The sequence below is a fragment of the Nanorana parkeri genome, unplaced genomic scaffold, assembly GCF_000935625.1.
Source record: "Nanorana parkeri isolate BGI_ZX_2015 unplaced genomic scaffold, ASM93562v1 scaffold1640, whole genome shotgun sequence".
NCBI lineage: Eukaryota > Metazoa > Chordata > Amphibia > Anura > Dicroglossidae > Nanorana > Nanorana parkeri.
This window is the reverse complement of record NW_017307908.1, coordinates 49,369-67,401: the sequence shown is the minus strand read 5'-3', so window position 1 is coordinate 67,401 and position 18,033 is coordinate 49,369. Positions and strand designations below refer to the sequence as shown.

Here is an 18,033-nt window from a genome sequence, read left to right as displayed (position 1 = left end):
AACACAGACAGCCAAACAGTAGGCTAAAACATTGTAGCTATAGATACAGTTTAAAGATTTTTCTCATTTGAATTGCTTGGTCTACTACAATCTTTCCATCAGAAGATCTATGTAGTAGATTTAAACTGCTCATAAGCAGGTCCAATGACACAGAAACTGATACAAATAACATCTACACTGTGGAATTCATATTTTTGTTCCGCACTGTGTCAGCCTTGAGAAATTGACTGCCCTTGGAATATACCATCACAGTCACCTCATTTATTGCTAATGCCAAATACATTAAAGTTAATGTTAACACTCTAATGACAGGAATGACAAGAGGAATTAATAAAATGTTTGGACTAGTGAAAATTCTCCATAAATAGATATTCTCCCTTCTAGCTTTATATAGCTGCTATGAAGCTTGGTGTTTTTTTAATTGCCCCATAAATATTAATGATTCTGATAAAATGATGATACATGCATGTATACATTTCTTGCATTACTTACCAGTACTTAGTAAATTATTGCAGGAGCTCTGCTCATTTTATATAATGGAAAAGGAAATTAATTCTTGGACAGCCTGTGATTAATTGCTATTTGACCATGCCTGGACTGACTTTGAAAGCTCTAAGTAGTGTACATGGAAGAAATAAATACTCATGTGTATTTTTCTCCCCACCCCCCAAAAAAATGAGGGTTAAACTAACTTTATAAATGAAAGGAGCTATGTTAATTCATTTATTAATCTGTGCTTTTATAATTCATTAACTAAATATCAATATTGCCAAAGATGAACATTCAGTTAATATACTTGTGTTAACAGTGCACCTTGATGAAATAATTGAGATGCAAAGCTAACTAGGACCGAAGTAATATGTACAGTTGTGTGAAAAAGTGTTGGCCCCCTTCCTGATTTTTCATTGTTTTGCACGTTTGTCACACTTTAATGTTTCAGATCATCAAACAAATTTAAATATTAGTCAAAGATAACACAAGTAAACACAACATGCAGTTTTTAAAGGAAGGTTTTTATTAAGGGAAAACAAAACCCAAACCCACATGGCCCTGTGTGAAAAAGTGTTTGCCCCCTAAACCTAATAACTGGTTGGGCCACCCATAGCAGCAACAACTGCAATCAAGCATTTGCGATAACTTGCAATGAGTCTGTTACAGCGCTCTGCTCCAGCGATCTCAATTACTTTCTTTCTCATTTGTTCCTGGATTTCTTTGGATCTCGGCATGATGTGTAGCTTTTGAGGATCTTTTGGTCTACTTCACTTTGTCAGTCAAGTCTTATTTAAATGATTTCTTGATTGCGAACAGGTGTGGCTAGAGAAATTGAACTCAGGTGTGATAAACCAGAGTTAAGTTATGTTTTAACAGGGGGGGTGGGGGGCAAACACTTTTTCACACAGGGCCATGTGGATTTGGATTTTGTTTTCCCTTAATAAAAAAAACCTTCCTTAAAAAACTGCATGTTGTGTTATCTTTGACTAATATTTAAATTTGTTTGATCTGAAACATTAAAGTGTGACAAACGTGCAAAACAATGAAAAATCAGGAAGAGGGCCAACACTTTTTCACACAACTGTATATTATAGATGATGATTTGAGATGAACTTCTGGTTCAGGTTGAACATGAGTTTGACCCAAACCTTGCCTGTCCACAGTTTGGCAAACTGGTTATATCTGGCCAGTTCACCCGCACAAACCTTTGAATGTTTGTACATAGTAACAATACCACCACTAAATGACATGACAGATCACCAGTTCTGCTGGAATGTAAAGAACTGCGCTGGGGATCCTGGGGTATGTAATTGACAAAATACTATCATTACCATGTTTTGTCAAAGATATCACTTGGGATTCCCCACTGCTGTTTTTATATTCTATTAGTGCCAGAGAGCTGTCATTTGCGATGGGAGTAATAGTAGGGCAGCAACATAATGGTGGTGGGTCATCATAACAGTGGGTTAACATTTTTGGGTGTCGCTCACAATGATTGACATGGATCTATATCACTGGACAATGTGATTGACGTTGGATTTACATGGTGGGGCATATAAATCAGTAAAGGACTTTTTTCATATTGCAGTTGTTTATTTTATTTTACTTTCTTGGTGAAATTTTGTTGGTGAATGTGTAACAAGGGGTACTATCCAGTGCTACAGATGCTGAATAAAAGATCCATGGTTAATATTTAAAAAAGAAGTAACTTTCAAAAGAAAACATCCTACTGCTCCTTAACTGCACATGCAGATTAAAGCCATCCCTAAGGCTGGGCACACACCTTACAACCATTGCAAGACTTTTGTCTTGTGATGGTTGTAAGGTACTTAAAAAAACGTACGATCTGCCTATCTTGCATAGGCAGATCGTACTTGCGATGATCGCAAGCCACGCCCCCTGAGGGGCGGGCTTCCGATGACCGCAATGCCGAACGGGCAGTGTGCGCTTGCGCACACCGGCCCGTCCGGCTTTTATCTTACGAACATGCTACACACCCGCCGAACATCGTATGATGCTCGGCAGGTTTTCAAACATGTTCGTAAGTTTAAAGTCGTGCGACCTTACAGTAGTAGAGGTCGCACGGCTTCCACACACCTTACGATAATCGTACGATCGCGTGATTTCCCGTGATTATCGTACGATTATCGTAAGGTGTGTGGGGACCTTTAAGCATGCTATTTACAGGATTTGTGTTTTCTTTTTAAAAGTCTGCCCTTGAAACCACATTAAAGATCATCGTTGAATAGTATTTTTATTTTAAAAATTTGCACCGGTACCTGGTCCCCTATGGCAGTGCCCAGCTACTCATGTATTTTTTTTTAACTAAAGCCTGCAAATTGGCCTTGGGATAGGCCAGAAAATCAGATCATGTCCTCCTCTTCAGTCTCTCCTTACATAAATACAGCATGAAATAAAAGTCTGGCAATTATTTTTTATTATGTCAGGTTAACCCTTTAGCTTGATATCATGTAGAAATATTTTGTCACTTTAGTAAAATTATCTTGGTGTGCATATAGTATAGCAATATATATCCATTTTAAACCTTGGTTATAAGGGGCGGGCTTCCGATGACCGCAATGCTGAATGGGCAGTGTGCGCTTGCGCACACCGCCCGTACGGCATTTATCTTACGAACATGCCACACAATCGTATGGTTCTCGGCGGGTTTTCGAACATGTTCCTAAGATAAAAGTCGTGCGACCTTACAGTAGCAGAGGTTGCACGCCTTCCACACACCTTGCGATAATCGTACGATCGCGGGATTTCCCGTGATTATCGTACGATTATCGCAAGGTGTGTGGGCACCTTTAGTCCCTGTTCACACCTAAGTGTTTTGTCTCCCAAAGTGCAACAAAATGCTTGAGACAAGGACACTCCAGTCTTAAGCACAGCAAAACACTAAAAACAAGGAATCCCATTTATTTCCATGGCCCCTGTTCACACCTGAGTGTTTTGTCACAAGAAGAAAAATGCCCATCCCTGGAAAAAGTACTAAGCTGCTTTTTGGCAGATTAAGGTGCTTTTTGGTTCCCATAGACTTCAATAGGGAATGTCAGGAAATGTATCTGTGTAGAGTGTTTCCACAGTAATGTATACTAAAGAACTAGAAAATAATTGTTGACCTCCTTATGTAAAATGTGACTTGCTTTATTGCCATGCTCTTTTATTAGATTCAAAAAGTACTAGATCAGACCAAGTATCTAGCCAGTAAAATCAGAATAAAGTCAGATCTCCTGATATGCATACATTGGTCAATGACTCAGAAAGTATTAAAAGCGTTGGGTCAGCCTGGCAGCCAGTCTTCTGGCATTTGCAGCATTTTCAAAAAGAGAAGTCAGCAGCCTTCAGGTTTTTCTCAGAAAACATATACAAGAAGAAATTTGCTTCCTAGTCATACCTTTTATGTACAAGGTATTGACTGTTGGACAGTGAACAGATGCCTACTGTTTGCACTAAAAGTTGTAATTGTATGACAAATTGTTTAAAGTCATCAAACTAGTTCACCAACTTGAATGTGGCAGATGCTACAAGTACTGTATTAATGACATGTTGTGATACAGCACAGATGTTTACGCATATCCATTACCATATTTTCCAATGTTACTAGGTCCATTACGAAATAGTTGTAACTATTTATTGCTTTTCAGTGTCATAAAGTATGCATATAAACAAATAATACCATAGATTAATTACTTGTTTCAAGATTTATGCAGTGTTTAAGGTCAATTTGGAAATAATTATGTTTATATAATGTAATTAATAATATGTATAGCTACAATTATCCTCTATCTTATTCATGCTCTGATTGACAATCAGTGCCAGACAATAGCTGTTCGGTCATGCAGTTATTATTTTATTTATTAGCAGCATTGTTAAGAGTAACATAGAGTTTAAATACTTTTACCTTAAAGGGTCTGTTCTTCCAAACTTTTTATTTTTTTTCTTATACTTCATCGGGATTCTATAAGTGAGATTTCTGACCTTGAGTTTTTGGGTCTGTACACCTGCTGTAGCTAAAAGAATGGGTTCCACCTCTCCCCATTGCATGTGTATTTATTTGATATCATGAGGAATTTTCAGGAGGTGCAGGAACATTCAAAACTCCCAGATGGAGAGGAACTCAGGAGTCAGAATTAGTGGCAGACAGACTTTATCGTTAGAGTATCCAGGACATAGCATAAACCCAGGGGTACATTCAGAGGCTGCAAGAAACCATGAAGGGCCCCTCCAACCCCCCGCCGCCATGGAACTGTGTGGTTAATACGATGGCTGCCGAGGTCCCCAGCAACTGCGGGACCTCAGGCAGCGGCTTCAGTTTAAACATTTGGGGGGTGATTTACTAACCTAAACACATGCACGCACCAGGTGCGTGTGCATTTTTACACAGCAAAATGTATTTATCAACCAAACACGAGCAACGTGTCACATTTTCACGCCGTTATGGCGCGTTTCTATGTATTTACGTACGTGCACGTCATGTAGCATGTGCCATAGGCTACATGCCGCTCTAATAGCGACATGCAAGTCTCTAAAAGCATATTTCCACTAATGCCATATATGGAAAAATCATGCACATGATGCATATATAATGCTGCTTCACCTCTATGCCTACAACCATCCCAAAAAACACTTTGAAAATGCTAAAAACAGTATTCAAAAATATGGAACTTACACACAACTGACATGTTCAGCTCTGTATGAGCCAACTGCACATGTGTGGAGCCAAGTTCACACGCTTCTTAAGCCCAGAAACATGAGCACGCCGGTTCTTCACGATTTCTTGGTAAATTGAATAGCAGCGTGTTCGCGCGCGACTATTATTCCAACCATTCTGTACTGTCCAGAGGTGTTTGTTTTTGGAAGCTTATTTCCTCTTGGCCGTTTTTAAGTGTTCCTCATTCCACTTATGGAGAGACTTTTATAATTTTTTTGCACTACCTAAATAATGTCCCAAAAACATGAGTGCATCACAGTTTAGACAAAAATGGTTAGCTCGTGCATTTACATTCCTGCATTCATCAACGCAAGCAACACAACGTAGAGCTAATTTACACAACATCACCTTGCAATTCATGCAGGGCTTTGCACAACACACCTGCTGGGTGTGTACACACTACAAAGGTGTCTAGATTCCACCAATAGATCATGCTGGGAGGGAACACACTACAGAGGTGTATACTTGTTCGTGGCGTGTTTATAAGGTTAGTAAATCAACCCCTTAGTGTCGGTGTTCTGTCGAGAACGCCGACCCAGTATCTGCGTTTGTGCACAGATGGGATTAACGAGGTACCGGCATTTATTTACAAAGTATTCGTTTGTAATGGTTAATTGTGACCGTTAATAATATGCCACCAATGGCAGTAAATGATGGATGGCAGTAAATGATGGATGGGATATTATTAACTAGGGATGTCCCGATGCCACTTTTTTAAGTACAAGTACAAGTACTGGCCCTCATGTACTTGCCGATACCAATTACCGATAATTTTTCTATGGGGCCCTGTGATTTCTAGTTACGCCCCTGATAACATGATTAGGTTAATCATGATCCATAGTACAGTACAGTCCATAGTACAGTACTATCTGATTGGACAACACATTTTATAGGAGACATACTCCGCGCTGGCGGATCGGAGCGGGGAGGGGGGAATCCATCCCCTCCCCTGTCACGGCAGAGAGCCGTGACAGGATCGAGAAGTGAGCGAACACCGGCATGTGTTCGCTCACCTCCCGATCTACTGAGCCGACCTGTGACAGTCTCATTGTCACAGGTCGGCTAGAACTATGAGGTGAGTGAAAAGCACTCACCTCATAGTTCTCCTTTAAGTGTATTCTATTAACAAGCTTTCCTAGTTCAGACAGTATTTGTAAAAGTTTGACAGAGGTGCTATCTGCCAAGTATAGTAATTCATGATGTGGGTATGAAATGCATACATAGTATATGGCAATAAAACTTTAAAATTTTAAACTAATACTCTATATGAAGTACACACTATAGTACACACACTATTAGTTTAAATCATGATCTATAGTACAACTACATATTATGTATGTACTATAGATCATGATTTAAACTAATAGTGTGTGTACTATAGTGTATACTTCATATAGAGTATTAGTTTAAAATCATGATCCATATATTGGAATCGGATGGTTCATGTTACTAACATGATTTGAACACAGGCCCTTACTTGATGGTGCCTGTGCAATGGAGGTGCCTCACGAGCTGCCGATTTCCTCTTCCTCTTTCCTCCCATGTGAGGACGACGTCGGCGGCGCTGAGCAGCAGAGCGGAGGAGCGTCGCGTCACTGCTGTGGGCGGAGCTCCAGGTCGCCGGCCAACTACATTAGACCCCACCTGGAGCTCCGCCCACAGCAGTGACGCGACGCTCCTCCAGCCTTCCCAGAGGACCCCAGCCACCACGGCACGGAAGGTAAGAAAAAAAAAACAGCGCAAGCTTCGGCGCTATGCATCGGGGCATTTTGACAAGTACAAGTACTTGTCAAAATGCCCGGTATCGGAACATCCCTATTATTAACGGTCACAATTAACAATTTAAACAAAATGCTTTGTAATTAAATGCTGGTTCCCTCAATAATACTGGTCTGTGCGCAAGTGCAGATGCAAAGTCGGCAAATTGGACTACCTCGGCGTTCTTGACAGAACACCGGTATCTGCGTTTAGTATCGGGGCATTTTCACGAGTACTCGTGAAAATACCCAGTATTGTCACTGGTGCATCCCTAGTTAAAAATATAATGCAATGTTGGGACTTGAATAGCGACATTGAATAGCGATGGGAGACCCTCTGCATCATTTACTTCCTATGTGGACTATGGGGAATGACCACTGTGAGTTGTGGTTAACAGCACCCAACTCTATACCACTCAGATGGCAGGATGTACCTAATGAGGTACTAGTAGGGAGAATAGCAGTAGTTAATTAAGCAGCAAGTTAAGCAGTAATGTGCAAGCAGTAACAAGCAATGTTGATGTAACCATATACAGTCCTCTCAAGCAGGTATGATCCTGAGACGATACTCTAACAATCCCCTCATGCAACTCTAGGATAGGAATAGACAGTACAACTCCAGTGGAACTTAGCAGGTGCAGATAACACAGAAAGATATATCCTGTCCAGCAGATGCAGCACTATGGGTTATCACGGATGGAACAGCGGCACAGACAGTATCACATTTAAGCAAGCACAAGTGCATGTAGCAGTGTCAGAGGCACTTGGATCAGAGACCCAGGATACTTGCGGTTTGTAGTTTGGCAGAGCTTAGCTCACAGCGGGGAAGCACTATGGAGTCGTCTGCTACTGCTGGGACAGTACTGGTGATCCGGAGGGTCTCAGAGGGGAATGCCTGTAGGTTCTCTGTTCGTCACTCGACACTCCACAACGAGAGAACGCCGAGTGACGAACCAGCTGACCTTTTACCTGCGGCGCCGCGCCCTGTGGGCGGAGCCAGCGTGACGTCACCGACGAGACGGCACGTCGCTGGAGCGCAGGGACACGCCGGGTAAGTCTGTGACAGTGCTATAGCTATTGTTCAGCTGCAATATAGTCTGCAGAAGGGTCACAGGGGATGCAGCACCAGGATGTGATGTCCAGTTGGAGTGCCTGGATAATAACTATTCTGATTCAAGTTGAATTATGCTTTGACATGCCTCCTTTGGACCTCAATCCTTCTGTACAGTATGGTCACAAGCTAATTCTTTTTTTTGCACCCATGTTATACTCCACATTTTAGGCCTGAAAATTACTTAAAACCCCCAAACATATATTTTCTGAAAGCCAAGATCCTATAGAATAAAATGGTGGCATTTGCAAATTTTTATGTTGCACAATATTAGCGCAACACCTTATCAAACCCCACAATTTAGTGGAAAATGCACTTAAATTCCCCAAAACACAATAAAATACCCATTTTTTTAATAAAATATAAAAGAAGAGGTTACAAAGAGTAAATAGATAGCCAACATGCCCAGGTTAAAAATTGCGTGCATCCGTGAGAAGGCAACAAAATTCAGTACCCAAAAAAGTCCATAGACGACGCTTTAGAAGCCCCCACAAGTAATCAGTTTAGAGATACCCAAAAATACTGGCCCTAGAATTATTGCTCTCACTCTGGCGTGTGCGGCAATACCCAGCATATGTAGCGCATTCATCGTTTTCATATGTAGGCACACCCGACACGTGTTTACGTGAAGACAGGCGTGCTCGTGGGGGCGGGGACTTTATAAAATTGTGTAAAATAATTTTTATGTTAATTTTAAAAACTGTTGTTTTTTTTACTTTCATTGTTATCACATAGGGGGCTTACAAGGCTCCAATGTGATAGCAGATGGTGGTTTCACCCGCCCGTAGAAGCGATCTGGTGGCAGCTGAGCCACCAGAATCACTTCTACTGTAAAGCTGACAGTCGGCTTTACAAGTTTAAACAGAGTCTGTTAAAACAGCCCCGATGCCAGCGACGTACACTGTACGCCGCTTGTCGTGAATGGGTTAAATCCAATATAGTTTTAATTTAAGTACATACAGAGGATGTTCATGGTTCATATGAAGTGTAAAAAGACAAAAGATCTTCTAAACCAAGTGTCTGCAATGAGGGCTAGAAGATACAATGTGGGAAAGTAAAATAAGCAGGGAGGGTCTATCTAAGTATATACTAACTGAGACTAAACAGGAGGGGAGGACACTGGGAAATACCAAATGTATACAGAAAAATAAGTTGCAGTAGCTATAATCTGTGTCAGGAATACACCATAACATAAAAATATGCAATGCATACATATGCAATGTAATGGAAACAACAACAAAAAACATTGGCTGCACAGAATTACAAATTCTTTGGCAATTAAAACAGTCCATTTATGGTGGATGGGCCTTAATGCATAGTTGCTGCATATATATATATATATAGCTGTGTTGTTCTGTTACATGCTCAATAGGCACCCCCAGAATTTTGACCGAGTTTTGACCAACAGCTTACTGTTAACTTTCTACAATTGGGAGCCAGTAGTATAGACTCCCAATTACGTCATTACTGAGCAGTCAATTACAGTGAGCAAATGAACAGGAGTCCTTTTCACCAGCCTCCAATATCACGGCTCATATAAAGGGTAATATACCAACATTTCAGAATATAAAGGTATATATAAATATTTTCCTATCCTATTTTGAAAGATCAAAATTGCCTGAATGGAGTATCTATGCTTTTAAGCATTTAATGTAAAACCACGTAAGTCATTTATGCAGAGGACTACATTGCAGTAAAATGCTGTTTAATGCTGTATTTTCCACTCTTTTTGCTGAAGCATGGAGCAACAGTTCATCTCACACATTATTTGTAAACCAGTACAGATGTCTGAGTATAAACCATGAAATACAATTAAAGGTTTACACGAGCTTAAAAAAAACGTGATCTGCTAAACACTCCATAAAACAAACTCCTAAATCTTTTTGCTATTTTATACATTGTCACCCCCTATCTTCTCTCGTCAATTTATTTTTTCAAAGGCATTTCAATTCTCCCTTTTGGCTGATTGTTAGCAGTTCAGCATTTTGCTATCACAGCTGTTCATGTTAACACCCGGCCTATAAATCTGTCTCTCAGCACAGTACTTTGGTTTTCGATATGGATTTAAAAGGCAAGATTTTCAACCGCACTAAAATAGATGCCAATGTGGAGGAGGATTGTGACAAAATAAGAAGCAATTAAGCAAAAAGATTGAACTGAAAAATATTTTCATTACACAGTTTTGGCAAGGAGTCTACGTGGCAATAAGGCAACAGTTTTTGTAAATAAAGTTATGTATTTCTAAAAAGTCTCATTATTTTGGCTACATTTCAGTCTGTAAAGCTGGCACAATGCCTGAAATTATCAGTTTTAATTCTGGTTAAAGTCTAATTTTTCATCCTATTCATGGCAGCATAATATAGGTGGCTTGCTTACTCAGCAATATGATGCACTTCTACTAGAGTGCTATCACAAATTTGTTCAATCTTTAGTTCTTGCACTTAAAGTGATACTAAACTCAGGAGGTAAATCTTAAAAAATGCATACAAGTACCTTATTACTGTTACTATTATTAACAAAAATGTTAGTTATTTGTGTATCATTCAGTTGTAGATCCTTAAATAATGCCTGACTTCATGCTGACACTGTCCTTCCTTCTGGAGGTGTGGCTACTTTTGTTCCCCATGGTCCTTGTGCGTGTTGTAAAGTAGCCTCCACTCCAAGCTCACTCCCGTGATAGACTACAATCTCACGTTTAGTTTACTAATTTGTATTGAGATTGTAGTTCATCATGAGCTTGGAGTGGTGGCTTTTTTACTACACACAGGGACCATATGTAACAAAAGTAGACACTCTCCAGAAGGAAGGACAGTGTCAGCACCTATTTAGAGATGATTTGAGGATCTACAACTGAGTGATGCACAAAAAAATGAATTTTTGTTAATAGTTAAGGTACTTGAATGCATTTTTAAGATTTGAGCAAAAGAAAGGTAGGCATTGCCCTTGCTGTTGTAATTTTAATTTGTTGCCTACTCCTTTGAATAGTCCCAAAGTGCTCAACTTATTTGAAAATGTGAAGCTGAACTATCTTTGCGATACTTTTAGAAGTGCTCATGAGGACTTATAGGATATGCTGGATGCAAATACCATGCAGTTAAGAATGTGAAATGTCAGAAAATATGTTCAGTGATTCGCAAACATTAATGGAACAGAAGAAGAACACTTAAAAAAAGAAGCATAACCAAAATAAAACTTTGCAGTGAGCATGACATAGGTGTCCTTGCGCCAAAACTTTGTGTAAACACGTTCATGAATTCCCGCATCGCCTTTAACCATTTAATTATGACAGGTAGTCCAGCTCGTCTACTTTACAAGTGATAATAAAATCAGCCAGCATGGTACAGACAGGGTTTATTATGGCAAACAAAACTCCCCCAGGTCCCCTTAAACAGTGAGAACTAAGTTATGCTATGTTAATGAGAACATGTAACTAATATAAACTAGGTGTTAACCTAATTTGGCTGCAAAAGTGGAAATGCACTTTGAGCGCTCTTTGCATATGACAGCTACAAGGAGGTTTGATGGCAGGTGAGTCTGTCATCATTTACAGTGACGCTTTGAGCTGCTGATTAATAGCTGAGCCTGTCACAGATAGCTCTTCCTCAGCATAGTCTGCAAGTCCTGACATAGTAACAAGCAGGCAGGACAGAGATGCACAAGACTACTTCTTTTATTACACGTATTATGGTTGGTGTTTACGATTCCACTGCAGGAATCCAAGACAAGAGGGTAACATCTTGAAGTGTAACCAAAACAGGCAATATAGAGATTTGAAATAGATGAATGTGGTGTTTATAGCAAATCATACATTAAAATAGTAATGCACAAATCCCAGGGGACCCATAGCCAATGTTCCTTAAAATTACAGCTGCCTCCTAACTTTTGAGTTTTTCTCTAGTCTTGTCTTAGAGATGGAAAAATATCAGTACTTGTACTGTACTTGTACCAAGTACGGTACTTGGTATCTGAACATCCCTAGTGTACATGTCAGCTGTCCACCATTAGCACTTTTCATTAGTTCTCAGTTAAAAAAATGAATCACATGAAATAAAACCATTCACATCAATCTGCCCCTCATGGTTACAATTATTTCCTGCTTTGAAGCAACAGGATCAAAACTGCAATGGAAATGTTAGTTGGAAATAATTTCCATCCTCATTACTATTGTTGGTTGTTTTATATCACGAATCAAATAAACCTGCAGTTGTATTTTTAAATCCCATGTAAAAATTTTTTAGCATGGGCAGAATTAGACTGAAGGACCAGGAATGGAACAGTAATGCTATGATGAAAAACGTCCCCTTGCTTTTTAAAAAAAAATCCAAAAACAAGTGTCCTGAAAATAGAGATATTTCTAGTTGAAAAAATTATTACACTGTTCCTTCTATTTGTATGAAAAAATATTACAAATTTTCAGATGCACATGCCTCTTGCCATGAACATAATACATAGACATACTTTAAGATCACTTAAAACGATTCCTGCATGAGATGCATATCTGGCATGAATAAAATCACAATCCTTTATGAATTAATAGGGCCATGCACCTCTGTGGAAGTCCCATCAGGGAGGAAACATGTCAGGGCTACACATGGCTTGGTGTTTGTGTCCCTGCTTTGACATGCTGGGGGTAATGTACCAAGACATTGCTGGGCATCAGGCACTTTGAAGCCAGGCACAGGGGGTGTCCTAGGGAAGTGTTAATATATGCACACTGATGTACAATCCGGATCATTACTAGGGACATGATACAGGTGTTAAGAGGCACTATACACAGCTTCACCCACAGTACAAGACTTTGGGAGGGATGTTTTGATGCATTTAATTGGAGTACTAGGGTGATTTGAGAATTTTTGGTTACCAGGCCCTAAAAGCCATCAGTCCAGCCTAAGGTCTGTATTTAGAGACATTTTCTTCACATATCCAGCTGATCAGTATATCCAACACACAATTGAAAATATAAGACTGTATACAAGTCCCCTTTCATACCAGAATTATACAGTGCATAGATCCCTGACAAATTAATTTCTTTAGGACAAGTTTTGAAGCATATGTTCATGAGTAATAAAACTACATATTTGCTGGCCAGTTCTTGAACATATCGATGCATGTCAGATATGCATGTCATGTTAGGTTGTTACATTGTTCGGGACAATTGTCCTGTCTCAGTCCTGCCCCAGTGGTTCTTTAGTCTATTTAGAAAGGCGATTGACAAAGTGTAAAGGCTTGGCCAATTTAATAAATTGACAAAAGAGTTTGACTTTGGAGTTGGATTTGAACTGCTAAGTTTAAATTTGTGGGACATGTGTCTGTGTAGCTGTTCAGTATCCACTTGGATGAAATTCATTCCTGTCTATACCCCACTGTGTAATTCACAATGTAAAGTATACATTTCTGACATGATAATGCATACTATTTCTAAAATATCATATCCGTCTATTCTGCAAATATACATTTTTTGTCAAACCTGAAGTATTACTATCAAAAAGACAAATATTACCCCATGTCCATTCTACCAGCAGAAAACATACTGGATAATCTGAACTTTTACCGCAGTCCTTTAATAAACAGCCACGCAAAGCAGACTGCTGTGTTCAAAAAGAACTGCCTCAAACAAAACCTAACATTTATTAAATATAACCCACCATCTGCCTTTTGCCACATGGAATGTCAACTTCTCAAAGCAGTTACAGTTTTCAAGCTGCTGGGTTTAAAAATAGGTTTTAGTTTTGCCTGAAACATACAGAAAGGTCTTAACCCGATCTTTTCAACTCCAGTTTATTGTGTTGTACATTGTCTATCATTCTGCAAATGGCAAGTTTCCAAATTCAAAGTTGGTCCTATTACTTGTCTAGTTGTGTTCTTTAGAAGAAGTTTTGTTTAAAATCATAATGATGCACAAACCCTTCTTCATTCCTTTTCATTCCGACAGAAAAACTTTGAGGCAATTTCTCATCACATGATGAGGGAGCATGGAAAAGGCTAATCAGTAAGCTGGGTGGCGAGTATTTACATGCCGCCCATGCTTATCAGGAAGCCAGGTGGTGAGTCATTACACACCATCTGGCTTCCTTAATGGTACTTCCGGTATCGGTATTTGGTATCGGTGAGTACTGAAAAAAACCATTGGTACTTATACTCCATACTGGAAAACCGATATAGGTGCATCCGTAATAGAAATGCAGCCACCACATCTAAGGACTAGTAAGCTGTAATGTATTAGTTTTGTTTTTAGGTTTAGATGCACTGTATTTTCTTTCTATATAAAGCATCCCAAGCTTTGATAAACAGTTATGAGGCTTCTAGTGGTTAGAAAAAAGGGCCCGATTTAGGAGCAGTAAGCTACAAGTTTAATTTAGTTGATGCTTCTTTTTACTAATGAAGAAATACTGTCTAACTTCATCCACAATCTAAAGTTACACAAAACTTGAGTTACAACTTAAAAATGCATTCAAGTACCTGAACTATTAATAAAAATGTATCTTATTTATGTATCACTCAGTGGTAGAACCTCAAATCATCTCTGAATTTATGCTGACCTTCCTTTTGGAGGGTGGCTACTTTTGTTCCCCATGGTCCTCGTGTATTGTAAAGTAGCCACCACTCAAAGCTCACTCCCATGATAGACTACAATCTCAATACAAATTAGTAAACTACACGTGAGATTGTAGCTCATCACAGGAGCAAACTTCGAGTGGTGGCTATTTTACAACACACACAGGGAACATGGGGAACAAAAGTAGCCACCTTCCAAAACGAAGGACAGTATCAGCACCAATTCAGAGATGATTTGAGGATCTATAACCGAGTGATACACAGATAAGATATATTTTTGTTAATAAAAAAAAAAGGTACTTGAATGCGTTTTTCAGGTTTAATGCTTGAGTTTAGTTTCACTTTAGGTGTACACATGCCAGTGGCATACATGCAAAATATATGATCTTCCCTTAACAATCACATTGGGAATCATTGTTCTAGGAAAGGTTATCAAATGGATAATCTTGTTGCTACCTGGATTGAGTGAGCTTTCTGTTCATACACTATATACATGACTCTACCAAGTAAAAGTGGCAATAGCCTGACTGCTATTAGGTGCTACATTAATTTATTCTCAGTTCTATAAACTGTGTTTTCATTTCGACATATGAAAATAAGTCACTTATTTTAGCCAATAAAATATTGTCAGTGGGCTGAATTATCTTTTTATCACAAAGAATAATTGATTTCTATGAACAGTGGTCATTAATTACTAAGTAAGCATGACATCTTTAATACTGTTGTAGTCTTTAGACATTTTTTTACTAGCTAATGACTTGACATTTACCATGGTTGGAAGAAGATTAATACGGGTCATATGAGCAATGTTAGCAAAAGGCATTTAAGTTTGATTCCCTATAGTACATATCATAACTTCTCACCATGGTTCATCATTAGATAATAAACCACTACTGCTTTTTCTTGACAGTAATTAGGTACAGTTTTCACAGTGTGATATGCTATACAATGTTACACAAGCTACGGGTTCTTAATTTGAATTGAAATGTGCCTTGTGTCAATAAAATTATGAAAAACTGTATGATAAATTATAGATGATACCAAGATGTTTTTCTCGGTCTTGTGGAATAAATACACATCTTTTATATATTCACGTTAATGTATTTACATTTGATGTTGTTAAATGCATGTGCTCATCTCAAGGAACTGTATTACTTGTTCTACTGCTTCCTGGTCCTCTGATTTTAACTTATTAAACAAAAACTTAATTTTTTTAAAAATGGCATATATATTTTGCACAGTAGGCATTTTGTAGTTTTGGTGTTCATAACATTACCATTTCTATCTAAAGCCAGTGTGAGTTTCTGGTACTGTCAAACAATTAAAATGATTGTTTTCTGCAAGGTGAAAACCTGAAGTCCTGTCTGTAAAGTAAGAGTACATTTTTTAACATTTCTGTTGTAATTATAGCAGATATGGTCCACTCAGGTCAAGCTTATTTTACACCAATCAGACTTCTGGTGTTTCTCTTCATAGTTCACCACTTAAACCTCTACACACCTTGGTGCAGGATTTTCTGACTCTGGGGTCTAGTCACAAAAACGTTAGTATGCATTATTATCGTCATCTGGTTAGAAATAACACATTGGCTAACATACCATATCAGCAAGGCAAATCCGGCATGCAGTATTTCTAGCAGTTTTATACCAAGCTATTTCAAAGCCAAATTCCAGCCAAAACGTTTTACAATGTTATGCACAGAGTTAGAAAAGTTTAGAGCCTCTGTCAGGAAGTATGTGGAAATTTTGCAAACAGAAAAAAAAGGGTAAGAGTTAGAACATCAACATTTTAATGCTGTTTGTGCCTTTCTATTTTAGTGACAACAGCACACTACATTTCCTGTATGAGTGTTAGAGGCTACAGAAAGTGAGGAAGCCTTTCTCCAGTGGAATCCCAGAGAGAAATAAACTGATTGTGTCTACTTCTCATTATGCACACAGCCAGAACCCTTCTTATAATGAGGCAACCTGAGATTTTTGTCTAAGGCAGCACCTCATTCTGTCAAGTGGAGGGGGGATGGCAGGCAGAGCAGCATGTTGGCAGTGCAGTAGTGGTGTAACAATAGTCATAACAGCCCACATGGCTGCTAGGGGCCATGTTAGGGGGACTGATTAGGAAAAATAAACTGTGAAGTTTCCAGTATAGAAGGGCTGAAGTCAGATCCCCCAGATTATATAGATACAGATCCTCCTCTGTGCAATAAGATGCATTTGCTTATCTATCTTAGCAATGTATATTTATTGCCCTCAGAACTTATTCTACAGACTAAAATTAACCCTGTAGGTCTAATGTGGTCACAAATCCCAAAGTTTTATCCAATGTGAATATGAGAATATATTTATATATAAGGAAACCAAACATATGAGAATATATTTATATATAAGGAAACCAAAAATATGAGAATGTATCTATATATAAGGAAACAAAAAATATGAGAATATATATATATATATACATACATACATACATACATAGGTGCGGGTGTGCCTGGAGGAGTTGCAGTGCTGGTGGAGGGAGCGTTGCCGGTGCCGCCCGCCCCAATAATAATATAAATTGTTTCCCCCTATCGAATCTGCCACTGGCCCTGCTGGCGGCGCCCGGGGCACATGTCTCCCCTAGCTTCAGCACTGCCCCCGACCACCCCCGTGCCTCCCCTTCCCCCACACTGAGCCACTATTACCTGGCTTCTCCCCAATTTTTCTATATCCCACAGCCTGCTCAGTCCGGGCACTGACGAGATGCCCCGCCTCCTGCAGAGCCCGTACTGTACTGAGAGCCGTGCATTCCTTGTGGCAGCCGCTGCTTGAGTCAGTGAGAGGCAGGCCCGAAGCCTCCGCGGCGCTTCAATGACGGCCCAGCCTGCACGGCATCAGAGGGGTCCGGTGACCACCAAAATTTTCTCCTAGACCACCAGTGGTCCACGGACCACCGGTTAGCGACCGCTGTTATAAAATATCATTATCCATGCACAGAACCCCTGCTGATTGCAACACGTGTGACTTTTGTGACATCTGTGTACATTCAGTTTTTCCTTCATCTTGCAATGGAGGAAAAACTGAACGAATGGACTCATGTTAGGTCTATGAGCAGTCAGGTGTAAGTGGACATGCGTCCGTATACATCCAGTTGGCTTTGATCCGTCGTGATCAGGTTCACCAAAACAGAACTCTGTTCCATTTTTTTTTGCCAAATCTAGACAGCGTCAAGGTGGTAATCAGATGTAAACCGATGCATGACAGATCTTTGGTGGAATTATTTAAAAAAAATGAATACATATTTAGAATTAAATTAAAGAATTAAGAATTGTGTCTGAGGTTTGTATGGCTACAGTGTTACACATGGTCCAGGTCAGGGGGCACTATTTCACACTTTGCCTCTGGCAGTAGAAAGGCTGGGAACAC

The 18,033-nt window shown here is 39.4% G+C and overlaps 1 protein-coding gene across 1 annotated transcript in view; it reads left to right on the top strand.

Moving 5' to 3' along the window:
* Positions 1 to 7,648: 7,648 nt before the first annotated feature.
* Positions 7,649 to 18,033, top strand: part of TRDN (triadin) — a gene marked incomplete at its 3' end in the record, with an annotated part of 39,134 nt that continues 28,749 nt past the window's right edge. The window contains exon 1 of the mRNA XM_018570962.1: positions 7,649 to 7,757. Within this exon, the coding sequence (XP_018426464.1) occupies positions 7,649 to 7,757 (109 nt within the window). The remainder of the gene's footprint in view (positions 7,758 to 18,033) is intronic.